We start from the raw sequence: 13062 nt of genomic DNA on the forward strand, positions 1-13062 counted from the left end.
ATGCCATTACTGTAGCCCTGTAACTCAGTCAAAAGGGTTCAGCTAACATATAAACCGTGAGAGTGAAGTTCAAACTGTTTATGAATAGCAACTGTCATACAGATTGAATTTCTTCTTTGCTATTCAGTCAAGGGGTATTTGTTATTGCTTATAATATTTAGAAAATCATTTTCGAGTTCAGGTATTGAAAGACTCACAGATAAAAAATATTTTATAAAATATTAACTAGGCTAATAGAAAGAAGCATAGGATGCTCATTTTATTTAAACATTTAATTTTCATGGGAGTCCTTCAGGGCAGCAGAAATATCACACAAATTATTAAAAATGAGGAGAATTATAATAGAATGTAGTTACAGAACAATGACTTAATAAAGGATCCCAAAGCACACATGAAAATGGAAAGAGCCAAGGAAATAACCCTGTTATAATACATGCAGGCAGATATTAAGTTGCCTACAGCTTTTCAATTTAAAAATAATAATAATAATAACAAAGAAAGTGTAGTGGACAGTCTCTCCAGTTTTAAAGGGGAAATAATGAAAACATGTCATACTTGAGAAAACATTTTGCCTTTTCTCTTTCAGTAGCTTGGAAAATAGGTAATAATAAGATAATCATAATTAAGTAACCAGTGTGTACTTAGATATATATTTATTATGTATTTCTCATCAGGTCATTTAGGGACAGACTGTCCACATCATCAGTGGAGAGTCATACACCAAAAATGTCATTTTTGTGAAGAAACCACTATTTTACTTCTTATAGTCTGATATTTCTAAAAACATTTCCAATTTATAAAACTGATTTAGGAAAGCCCTGCCTGCAAAATGTTAGTTGAAGAAAGACACTAAAAAGTTGATTTGCCATGTGACATGGTTCACCTAACAAGATTGCATTAGAAGATAGTAACAAATACTTTTTAATTTTTTTTAACTTCTTTTGGCTTTCTGTCAGCTTATTTTCTGAAGCTGCACTAGTTTCTAGAGATACTTTTTCCCTGTACAAACATCACAATGTCATTTTTATTTTAGATTTATTTGTAGCTAGAGCTAGAGGAGACTAGAAATTTTCCTACTAGACTGCCATTATCATCCTCCTTTTACAGAAGGAACAATGTAACCACTTTTATTAAGCCATGTCAAAATCATATATTCAGAAGGGACCCATATTCGTGACTGTTACAGTTTCAGAGTACCAGCTATGAAGTGCCAACACCTTTAAAAAAGATGTTTTTCATCTGGCAGGTATTCGACATCTTGTTATAGCAGCACCGCAGATTCAAACTCACCCTGTAGCCACATGATCTCAAGATCAGCTATGAAAGAAGTTGAAGGAGTAGGTAGATGGGGTGAAAGTTTGCTATCAACTGGAATCCTCTTATTCATGATAAAATATAATGGAAAACTGTGTCTTTATTGAAAAGAAACAACCAAACAACCCCAAGCTCAAACTCTGAATAAAAATTCCCTTATTATACTGAATGTACTCTGACCAATATATAATTAAACTATCAAATTTAAGATCAATCCTACTTTACTAAGAGCTTTCAAATACACAGCCACTGCTTCTATGGCTACAATCACTTGGTTAGGTTCACCATAAGGCTAGACTATATATTATATTATTTCATAACATAGATAAAAAGTAAAACAAAATTTATGTAAATATTATGAACTTTTAGACTATGTTGCCAGACCAAATAAAAGCCTGCATAAGTGTAAATATTGTGCTATGAGTAAGCAAATTTTCCCTAATTGACTGTGGTCATGTCTGCTTAGAGGGTTTCGATGTTGTTGTTGGTTTTGTTGTTTAGTTTCTTCTGTCTCTATATGAAAATGATGGCATGTCAGAGCATTTTGGGATGTTCAAAATGACTTTGAGAATTAAATAATGCTGGAAATAAAAGGATCAAGACATAAGATTCACTGTTAATTGATCTAACTGCACGTTCATCAACATCCAACTCTTGAAAAGTTTATAAAGGATATTGTTCTAATCCTGGGGAAGGCTTCTTTGCATATAGTAATAATTTAAGATGTAACATCTCCTTCTCGCCCCTCCCCTATAAAAAACCCCCTATGCATTCACTTCAGTTTCCATTTAGCGTAGACAGACAGACATCTAAATGAAAATCTAGTCCCTCAGTTATCTTTCTTTCATACTCCAGTGTATGAATATGACGCCACTGTCAGGGCTCCAGCAAAATCTACAAGCTCTTCCCTCACTTCCTTGGAGTTTGCTACCTGTTCAAGATCAGCTCCAATAAGATGAAGTTTCGATAAGATGTCCAGGAGAAAAGTAAATTTAATGAGGAAGAGTTTTGAGAAGGCTTGGATGGGGCTCCAGCATTGGGCCAGGCTGCTTGAGTTGGGATGGCCTTGCATGACTGCCATGACCTCCCCTGGCTTGGCCTCAGCTGGTCCTTTGCCAGGGCAGGGGGGGCTACACTTGGGGGAGAGGGCACCTCCAGCTCCCCAAACCCTTCCCCTATCCAGCACCCTGCCCAGCTACTCCCTGAGAACTTCAAGCAATGAGGTTTCCCCAGGAGCTGGGTAGAGTCTGAACAGTTGGCTACACAGGGCCAGGTCAGAGGTCCAAGGACGACTGAAGTATTATTCATACTATTAATTGGCCAGCATGGCCTTTGGAAAAGCTTTGGCATGGGTCAGATATTATTCTTCCATACATTTTAGGGATTAAAATGAATTAGGAATTATCCCTAAGAGGCAGTTTGGACGCAGCTATTTGGTTGTGGAGTTTAGAAAGTATAGATGGACAATTATATGGTTATACTGTACCTCAGGGCCAGAGAATTTTACTTACAAGTGACCCTGTGAATGCGAGAACCATAAAATCACCAGAAGCAAATAGAAGAGCAGAAAAGAGGCAACAGGAAAAACTGACCACAATTATCTTCTTGAGTGACTTATCCACCATGGGATAAAAATGGCAAAAGCTGTCCAAGGCTCATGACCAAAATCACAGAATCACAGAATGGGTAAGTTTGTAAACGACCAATGTTGGTCATCTAGTCCAACCTCCCTGCTGAAGCAAGGTCATCCTAGAGTACATTCCACAGGACTGAGTTCAGATGGTTCTTGAATATCTCCGCTGAGGGAGACTCCAAAACTTCTCTAGGCAGATGGTTCCAATGCTCAGGCACTCACACATTAAAGTTCTTCCTCATGTTCTGGTGGAAATTCTTGTGTATTCGTTTCTGCCTGTTGCCTCTTGTCCTGTCGTTTGGCACCACTGAGAAAAGCCTGGTTCCATCCTCTTGACACCCTCCCTTCACATATCTGAGGTCTCCCACAATAGTCTCAAGGTCAAATAGGCCCATCTCTCTCAGCCTATCCAAAATCTCATGACTCTCACAGACTAGTCAGACGGAGAAACTGTACTTAGTTGTGCAGCGTGCCTGCTGCTGTATGGCTAGCAGGGCACATGTTTACCCAATAGCAGGGCCCATGTTTATCCACAGTATCTCAGATCAGAACATTTAGTCCTGCATGGTATGTGGACAATATGTATGCAAAGCTGTTTGCAAAAAGTGAGCAACTCTATGATTTACTTTTGTTGTGGTCCAGATCACAGGTTCCTCAAAGGACCAGCATCCTATGTCTCTGAGGCCTTAGGTACACTGAGACGGTAATAAAGGTATATGCACAGAAGAAATATATATGGAGTATGTACATATGGATACAAATGGAGCCACTTTAGAGAATTTCACGTGAAGAGGATGCTTCCTGGTACCCTTTATGTCTGGGTGCCTATGGGCAGTCCAAACCGCAAGCTGAAACAGAGAAGAGCTTCCAGGCATTTGAGATTCAACATTAACAGAATCGTAATGGGCCAATTTCAACAATTTGAACTTTATAACAGATAGGAAAGTTCCCCCCCTTATCATCACTTATTTTATCTCTGGTTGTTTTTTCAAACATATTTCCCTAAACTTTTCTGCACAAAATACTCTTCACTCATTAAAATCAATGGTGGTTTCAGCTCCACTTTTAGCAACAGGGGTCCAAAGCTCCCTCAGCTCAAGGCAGGATGACAAGAACATTCAAAAAAAAAAAAAGATTTTAAAAAAATAAGCTACTGGGTATCTATTTTGTTACATATTTTAAGAGTTTTTCACTGTATTAAATTAAACATAAATGCAACAGTGACAAAATGCCAAGGATGGAAAAAGGCACAAAAAGAAAAAATAGCAATAGAAAAATGTAAATTCACTCCCTCAGAGTAGACCAGGACAGAACCAGAGATATTATCAGGTTTCTTTCCCTTGCTCAGAATGCAGAAAAAATTGTTAGGGTTAGTAACAACGAACTAGGGTTAGTAGCATCACAATTCCCTTGTCCTGGTGCAAGGAGAGATTATGACTCTGGTTAATGAGGCTGAAGCTGGTCAATGGGAGTGTGAACAGTGATGCTACACTGCCAGTGCCATCATCTGAGACAAGACAAGCCTGCACTCACTGCCTTGCTAAATAAGACCCCATGAGCTCCCTGAAATTAAACGTCTAAAGGAGATGATAAACCTATTAATCAAATTAGTTCAGGCAAAACAAACATCCCCAGTAGTGTCCTTTAATCACAGCTATTTATAAGTATGCTTATAAGTTTGGGGGTTTGCTGGTTTGTTGGTTGATGTGTTTTCTGGGTTTTTTTAAGGCAACATCTTTCCATGTATTAATTCAAAACTGTGATTGAAGAGAAATTGAGGGGAAAGTTCTTCTAGAGGGATGGAGGTAGAGCATGAAGAGAATGGAAATGAAGTGAGAAAATGGGTGTTGGAGATCTGTTGAATAGAGGTCATGGAGGGATATGGATTGTAATGGATTGTAAGTGCTTCAGCAAGAGACATAACACCCTCATTGATCAGACTTGCAAAACCAGAGAAGACCCCCCCAAAAATGCTTAAAATTTGGCAGGACTTATTCCACCTTCTTAGAAGTGCAGAGCCTTTCTTATACCAGACTCCATCCTTCTGCACCTGCAGTTTGCTGAAGCAGTCTGTTCTCCGCTATTTTGCATGGAAAGGATGAAATAATGTTTTGTTTGTTTAGAACTATCTAAAAATTACTCCACATAGCCTTGATGATTGGCAAACGTGGGAAGTGCAAACTGTGCGAGTGCAACCTAAAAAGATGCAGACTTTAAACAGAAAAATGTAAAGTGTTTAGAAAACAGAAACTGTTGATGAAGGTCTATGGAAAATGGCTTTCAATTTGGACTAGCTTTAACAATGAGGCACATGAACAGTTATCAAAAAAAGTCAAAATATTTAAACACTGTTTTGCAGCCTTAACTCTAAACCTATTAGAGTGTTTCCATAATTTAATTTAAAATGTTGCAGTTGAGGAAGGTCATACTGTAAAAGAACATATAATTTCTGACAATCATTAGAAAAGTATTTACACAATTCCAGAGATAAATAACATCCGTTATACTTAGTCCTGTGAAAGTTTAAAATGCATATTTTAGAAAACAATTTTTTTCTTTTTTTTTTTTTTTCAAATTAACTTTCTAGTTTTACGGACCCTGAATGCTACATTCTTAACTGCTGTAAATCAGCTTAACTCCTGTGAGTCTCTGGCCGTAGCTCCAGGTATATGAGACATGGGAAGCCTGTAACCATCAACAGATTAGTATAATTGCCACAGTGAAAAAAATAACCGATACCAGTCTTTGAATGCCACTAAACACACCCTTTCTTCTCTTCCATTTATGATGTGATGCCTTTGCATATGTTAAAAAAATTATGAGAACAATTCTTCTATATTTGAATGTCTACAGAAAAGGGTCATTTTTCCAAGAAACTCAGTATTTGATCCACATGAACTTAGTTATACAGCTCGTACCCTGAGAAACTGAAATTCACTATATTTATTTAAGGATGTACTTCTCTCTATCACAAGAATAAAGTGATGGCATTATTGTTCTCAGTTAATTAAACCTGAAGACTGGGAAAAGGACAGCAGTAAAGAGAGATATTATCTACTGACACACTGAAAGCAGAAATACTTATGTCTAGATGACAAAACTATTTCCACTGTGAAGAAAGTAGTAGATTTACTTCTAGCTAAAAATGGTACTTTAATATGATTCACATCTGAGCCAAAGAACGTCATTAGATTTTTTTCATGAAGTGTCTTAAAATATTTAAATTCTCACTTTTCAGAAGTTCACATGGTTAGAGCAGAAGACTAAGAAGTCGGAAGAACCAGGTTACAATCCCGTCTTTGACATATCCTCATGGGAAAAGGCTTTCTGGGTTCCATTTCCATAATGTGCAAAATTAGATGGTTAAGTGTGCTTTGTTACTGGCTACTACAGATGACGGATTTTAGATTTCATACGTTTTCAGAAGGAATGGACGGCTACTGTCAGGCAGTCTAATATTTTACTTAAACCATAGCATGTCTGAGGACACACGTCCTCAGTCACATCTGAGGACAACCCAAAACTGCTACTTCATTAAGATGTGGAAAGACAGAGTCATTTCACGTAATGCCAACCATCAAACATTCCGACTTCACATCTAGGCGATGGCAAGAGACAATGGCAAGGCACCTCTTTAGGGCAATTCCTAAAACAGGAGGCACAACAGGTAAGAGGAACAGCCCTCTGGAAATGCCTGCCTCTCCTCACGAAAGGGAAACCCAGGCTATCAGCTTAGACCGCACAGGCACAACCTGAGATCGCTGAAGTGAGGTGAGGGGGAACCCACGTCCAGCCTCGAGGGACGGAACAACTCTTGGCTGCGCGTGTCCCACCTGCTGAACCTGGGCGGGTTCGCTGGATAAAAACGACTTTTTTTTTTAATTTCTGTTTATTTCCTCTGGTGCAGGGGTTAGCTTTGCAGCGGCTTCGCGAGGTGGTCTAACGCCCTTTCCCCGGCAGGACCCCCGGGGCAGCCGCGGGTCGGAGTCCGGGGCCCGGCGGGGCCGTGAGGCGGCCCAACCCCGCCAGCGCGGGGCGCGGCGCGGCCAATGAGCGAGGCCGGGGCGGGCTCGGCAGCGGCGCCGCCGCTACTTAGGGCCGCCGGAGGGGCCGGGCCGCCCAGAGCGGCGCGGGCGGAGGAGCCGGGCGGCGGCGGCGGCAGCAGCGGTGGGGAGGACAGAGCTGGCTACCTTCTGCGGCGCCCATGGGGACAGGACGACTTTAAAGGAGTTTGGGGGGGTTCTGGCGCTGGGCGACCACGGGTACGGAGCGGGACGGGAAGGACCCCTCGGGTGTGGGAGGGTGCCGCTCTCCTGTGCTTTTCCTGTTCTTTGCCGGGTGCCGGGCGGGCTGTGGGGAGCGGGCGGGCAGGGGTGCCAGCCCCGGGGACTCCTCCAGCCGCCCACCCGTAAGCAGCACGGCTCGGCTCGGCTGTGCTGGCGGAAGGGAGGGCTTGGGACCCTCCGGCCAGACCCTCCTGGAGCCCTCTCCCCTCGCAGGGGGAGAGCAGACTCCCGGGGTCCCCCCGCGCAGCGCTGGCGGACGGCGGGAGCCTCCTTCTCTCCCGGCGCTAGGAACCAGGCGCTCCAGTACCGTGGGGAAAGCGCCAGGGAGTCGGGGCTCTGCCCTGCCCCGCACCCCGCGGGCAGGGGAAGGATCCTCACTGGAAGTTTATCCCCTTGTACAGAGGGGAGGGAAGCAGTGGGGGAGGGATGGGGGCTTAGGCGGAATCGCTGAAGTCTTTTGTATGTGCCTTGATTTATTTTTTTTTTTCTTTCGTTCTTTCTTCCCTTCGCTTGCACTCTCTTTCCCATCTCTTGTTCTCTGTCTGTGCCCACCCCACCCTCCTTCAGATCCGGCGATTCCTGCCCTCGCCTCGCCCTGTCATTGATGGGAAATCAACTGGATCGCATCACCCACCTGAATTACAGCGAGCTGCCGACCGGGGACCCCTCGGGGATCGAGAAGGACGAGCTACGCGTCGGGGTGGCTTACTTCTTTTCGGATGAGGAGGAGGACCTGGACGAGCGAGGCCAGCCAGACAAGTACGGCGTGAAGGGCTCCGGCAGCCCTGGCCAGGAGACGCCCACCCACCCCCTCCACCACCAGCTGGTGCTGAACGAGACCCAGTTCTCCGCTTTCCGCGGCCAGGAATGCATCTTCTCCAAGGTCAGCAGCGGCCCCCAGGCTGGGGACCTCAGCGTCTACTCGGTGTCAGCCCTGCCTGCCCTCTGCAAGCCGGGGGACCTGCTGGAGCTGCTCTACCTGGGGCCGTCGGAGCACCCGCCGCCGCACTGGGCGGTGTACGTGGGCGGCGGGCAGATCATCCACCTGCACCAGGGGCAGATCCGCCAGGACAGCTTGTACGAGGCGGCCGCGGGCAACGTGGGCCGGGTGGTGAATAGCTGGTACCGCTTCCGCCCGCTGGTGGCGGAGCTGGTGGTGCAGAACGCCTGCGGGCACCTGGGCTTAAAAAGCGACGAGATCTGCTGGACTAACTCCGAGAGCTTCGCCGCCTGGTGCCGCTTCGGGAAACGGGAGTTCAAAGCCGGGGGGGAGCTGCAGGCGGCTGCCGGCACCCAGCACCAGCAGCAGTACTATCTCAAGATCCACTTGGCAGAGAACAAGGTGCACACGGTGAGGTTCCACAGCCTGGAGGATCTAATACGCGAGAAGCGCAGGATCGATGCCAGTGGCAAACTGAGGGTGATCAAAGACCTGGCTATAGTGGATGGGAAAGAATAGGGAGGAGTAGGAGTACATGGCTATCTTCTTTCTGCCCTGCCCGGGGAGACCAGCCTGCCACAGAGACAGGAGGCTACACCTTCCTTCCGTGGGACACGACTGGAAGCAGGATCCATGGCAACATTCCAAAAAAACCAGCATTCTTTACACCCATAGCCAGTATTTTGTTTGGCTTTTAATAGCATTAATGCTGAAAGAGCAAGAGGGAGGAAGAAAAGGGGGGAGGTGCAGGAAGGCTGTTCTCAGAATATGCGGACAAAGTCTCTCCTGTTGATCGATGTTGACCATTCTAGCAACACGCCAATAAAATTTCAAATTGAAATTTCTTTAATTTTTATTTCATGGCTTTAATCCATGATAAGTTTTAAACATCTGGGACTGTGGATGTGGATCTAGCTTAATGAGATTCTGGCTAATACTTGCCTTGCAGTCAACCAAAAGTATCAGTCATACTTTGCTAACTGGGAGAGGAAGGGGGTGTTGGGGTAGGGGATAAATACCTGTTTGATTTGTTTCGTAACATGTTGCTTCAGCCTGTAGCTGCAATCCAAATGTTGTCCCAGCCAACTCTGGCAAGTAATTTACGGGGAAAATACTTTCATATTTCTGGTTGAAATCTATCACATTTAAAATATTTTCCTTTGCTTTCTGTTTGCAGATCCCTGCTAAATGTCATCATAATGCTTTTTCTACCTCTTCCCTTCTCCCATCCTTCCTGCCGTTTTTCTTCTGAAAAAAAAAAAAAGTTTTTGAGCAGCAGTTTTCCTCAAACTAAATTCATTGGTTAAAAGAAGTGGTGTATTTTGGAAAACAGTATACTCTGTGTTGCTCCTCAGAGATCCAGCCTCTAGGATCTCATGCTTGAGCTGTGGATTTGTATCGCTGTAGTGATTCTCACTGCACCACCGCTTCAATACCTCTTCATGCACAGGTCAACAGAATCCTGCAAGAAACAAATAATTTTGAATTCTGCATGTTGCCTCTTTGAAACAGCAATTTATTACATATTTACAATTCCACTTAAAGAAAGTAGATGTAATGTGGCCAGGTTCATCTTGCATTTCGAATTCCCAGCAACTAAAAATTCTGTTCAGTGTAAGTTTAGAAATCCACAGCAGCATTTAAAAGATACCTTTCAATGTGATGTGAGCAATGCCTTGTCTGTATTTCAGATCCTGTTCACTCATTGCTTAATTCTAAGTTTTGAATTGAAAGATCAGAGAATTAAATATATATATCTTTAAAAAATTCAAACAAGTATACTGGGGCATTTCTTTTTATTATTATTCTGAGCTGCATACAACTTGTAATGAGCATTTTGTCTTTGCATGTTTCAATGCTGGAAAGAAAATGCATTTGTTTTTGTCTTCTCTTCCCACATCAATGTCAGACAACAGAAGAGAAGTATCTATCTTTTGTATCTACGATACACTCCACCCCCTATCAATGTACGGTGTCTTTTTTTTTTTTTTTAATTAAACAATGTCATAAGCAGCCTTGTTGCAACAGTAACTTCATTTCTACAAACATTTGCCTCCCATAGCTGAAGCTGTGAGGGTGGAGTGTACTTCATTGTAATAAAACTGTCAGCATAAATATCTTTATTAAAAAACAAACAAACAAAAAAAACCCCAACAAAACACAAAACCCCCAAACCTCTACCCTCAAAACTGTACCCTCTCAGTGAAGGTCATATAACTGACTTTGTACTTTCTGATACACTTGGCAAAGTTATGTGGTAATAGCCAGTGTTACTCTTATCCCCTCCCCTAAAATACCTTGTTTTGTACAGTATAGGGTAAAAAGTGAGTTGTAATTACTGTTGAAATAACCTCAAACCACAGGATACCTTTTAATAAATATGTAATGTTTTGGCTTTATACAGGCAATAGTTACTGTTTGATGATGATAGCTTTTCCTATAACAGGAACAGAATCTGCTACATAGTAGTTGTGTATCTTAATTATTTTACTCCATTTGATCTCCTAAATTATCCGTTAGACCTGATTTCCCTATACTACTTGGTGGGAGTGCTTTGGGATTGTGGAAAAGCACTGGCTTTACAACAAGGCACTTACAAAAAATTAAAAAGTAGTAGGAGAAGGAAAGGTGGGCAAAAGCAATTTATTCTGATTTTTCCTTATAAAAATAAGAGGGAATAAGTAACAGAATGTTAATGAATGAAGGCAAGAAGAACGAAGGAGAGTCACGGTGTTATTGTTGATTCTTTTTCTTCAAATTGCTGTTAGATTAATAGCATAACATTAGACAGAGGTTCCTTACAGGAACCTTTTTTTCCTTGTTTTACCTAGCTAGATGTAGAATGGTATTTTATAGTATATAAAAGAAGTGGTAGGAACTAGTGTATGCTTATTTATTCAAAAACTGTCAGAAGTCTTTGGCATAACTTCAAATTTGTATAGATAAAAGTACAAGAATATAAGGCTTTAGTCCTTTGCATAAGGACTGTTGAAAATATATTGGAAATAGTCACAGATGGTATTAACCTAAGATATAGTATTGCCATGACTATGTTCAGTTAGCAGTCTGTAATTAACAACAAGGATACGCATACACTTTCTTTTGTTGTTTTTTCTCTTGCTAGATTTCAGTCCGGAGCTATTGACAGCAATCTGGTCCTGATTCATAGTCCATTGAAGTTAATGGAAAGGCTTTTGCTGGCTTCAGTGAGCTTTGGATCAGGTTGTAAGAGGTGGATAAAATTTTTGGACCTTGACGAAGAGTGAAATTTAAGATGACACTTCAGAGATCAGAAGGGCCACCTTTCTGAGGTGGGAGACAGGGGACACAGGCAACACTGAGAAAACAAGGGATGAAAACAGACTAGCTCTGAAACAAGCAGTGTTAACCTGAGATGGCAGTAGGGAATCTGTGTAAAAAACCGAGTGAAAAGCAGCTATAAAAAGTTGTTCAATGCCTTGAAACAAGAAATGGAAGGCTGGGAGCAGTCAGCTGCAAGAAAGCCAATGATGTGAATGAGTGACAGGTAAAAAATGTAATTGATTATATTCATCTTTCAGGATCAGTGGCCTTCTGGAGTTAACATTTCCATTTCCAGCAGTAAAGATATTGACAAACTGTATTATATTTATGGAATCTGTTTGCATTCTTCAGTCTAGCTACCTAGGGTAAATATTTACATCTCATTCATTGCTCTTGAAGTACTGACTTGTAATATGACAGCAATATCAGGATACTTTGCATGTCTTTCTTCTGTGTCACGTTTCAAGCTTTCTGTTAGTTCTTTGGGTAACAGTTCTATACAATTTTGCTTAGATACAACTTTTCTTTTCAAAATGCAATCTTTTGAATAGCTTTGAGATTAATGTTTTATTGAAAATTCAGTTCATGTCCTCTTGAAACATAGAGAGCCTTTGTGAAATGTTTCCCTGTCATGACCAAAATGCTTATGGTTTGTTGACCGCATCTTGGGAGAGGGTTGTAAGAATGGGTAGCAAAATAGGTTTTACCACTGTCAAATTTTGTCTCCATCTCCATCTTATGTTTCCAGATTACTTTGTTTTCATTTGTTAGAATTCTTTTTTCCTTCCAAGTCTTATGGTTGTATAAAATTAAAACAAGCAAACAAAAAAAACCCAAAAAACAAAACCCCTCATAGCATAAATTTTATGGCAATATGCTATTGATCTGTATAGTGGATTTCAGGTTAAAAGATGCAACAAGACATGGCCCTTGTTTTGAGGTAGAGTGTGAACAGTCTTAATTATCCTGCCTCATTTCACTTAAGTGTCTTTCATATTCAGGTAAGTAATGTGCAAAACTCTGCCAGAGTTTACAGACCTGTTTATGCAATGTATTGAACATCTGTAACTCCAGGCAATGTTGGCTGGAGTTGAAGGCACGCTGTATCTCACTCAAGACACATAGCATCTTGTGGGATCAGGTACCTCAGCCTGCCCAGTTCCTCACCCTCTGTCTGCACCTACAGAGGAAGTAGCAGTCTGGGGTAGCTGCTGCTCTTTTCAAGATTAGCTATTTTCTATGAAAGATTTCTATTAGAGCAGCTTGTGGACAGTGTTCTGCCCATAATTATACTTGGATGTGACTAAAACGTTTTATGTGTTGCTGCTTATGGTGTGAAGACTGTGCTTTCTGCTTTAGAACCGGGAGAAAGATGGAAGTGCCAGTACCAAAGAATTAACCCAGAAATATGTAAGGAGGTGTGACTGGGCTACCATGCTGAGGGCAGATTCACTGCAGAATTAGGGTTTAAAGGATAATAATATATGACTACAGTGTGATCAAGTGCTGCTGTTAGTTCAAGTGTCAGTGTTTCCATGGCAGGTCTGGAATTTATTTGCTGACTTAATTATTACGAAATTTTTAAC

The 13062-nt window shown here is 42.0% G+C and overlaps 1 protein-coding gene across 1 annotated transcript; it reads left to right on the forward strand.

Moving 5' to 3' along the window:
• The first annotated feature begins 7074 nt into the window (after positions 1–7074).
• Positions 7075–10308, forward strand: LRATD1 (LRAT domain containing 1). The gene is made up of 2 exons (XM_032683869.1): positions 7075–7209; positions 7801–10308. Exon 2 carries the CDS (start codon positions 7838–7840, stop codon positions 8690–8692), a length of 855 nt encoding a protein of 284 aa, XP_032539760.1. The 5' UTR covers positions 7075–7209; positions 7801–7837; the 3' UTR covers positions 8693–10308.
• The last annotated feature ends 2754 nt before the right edge of the window (positions 10309–13062 follow it).

Source organism: Chiroxiphia lanceolata, chromosome 3 (assembly GCF_009829145.1).
Source record: "Chiroxiphia lanceolata isolate bChiLan1 chromosome 3, bChiLan1.pri, whole genome shotgun sequence".
Lineage (NCBI taxonomy): Eukaryota > Metazoa > Chordata > Aves > Passeriformes > Pipridae > Chiroxiphia > Chiroxiphia lanceolata.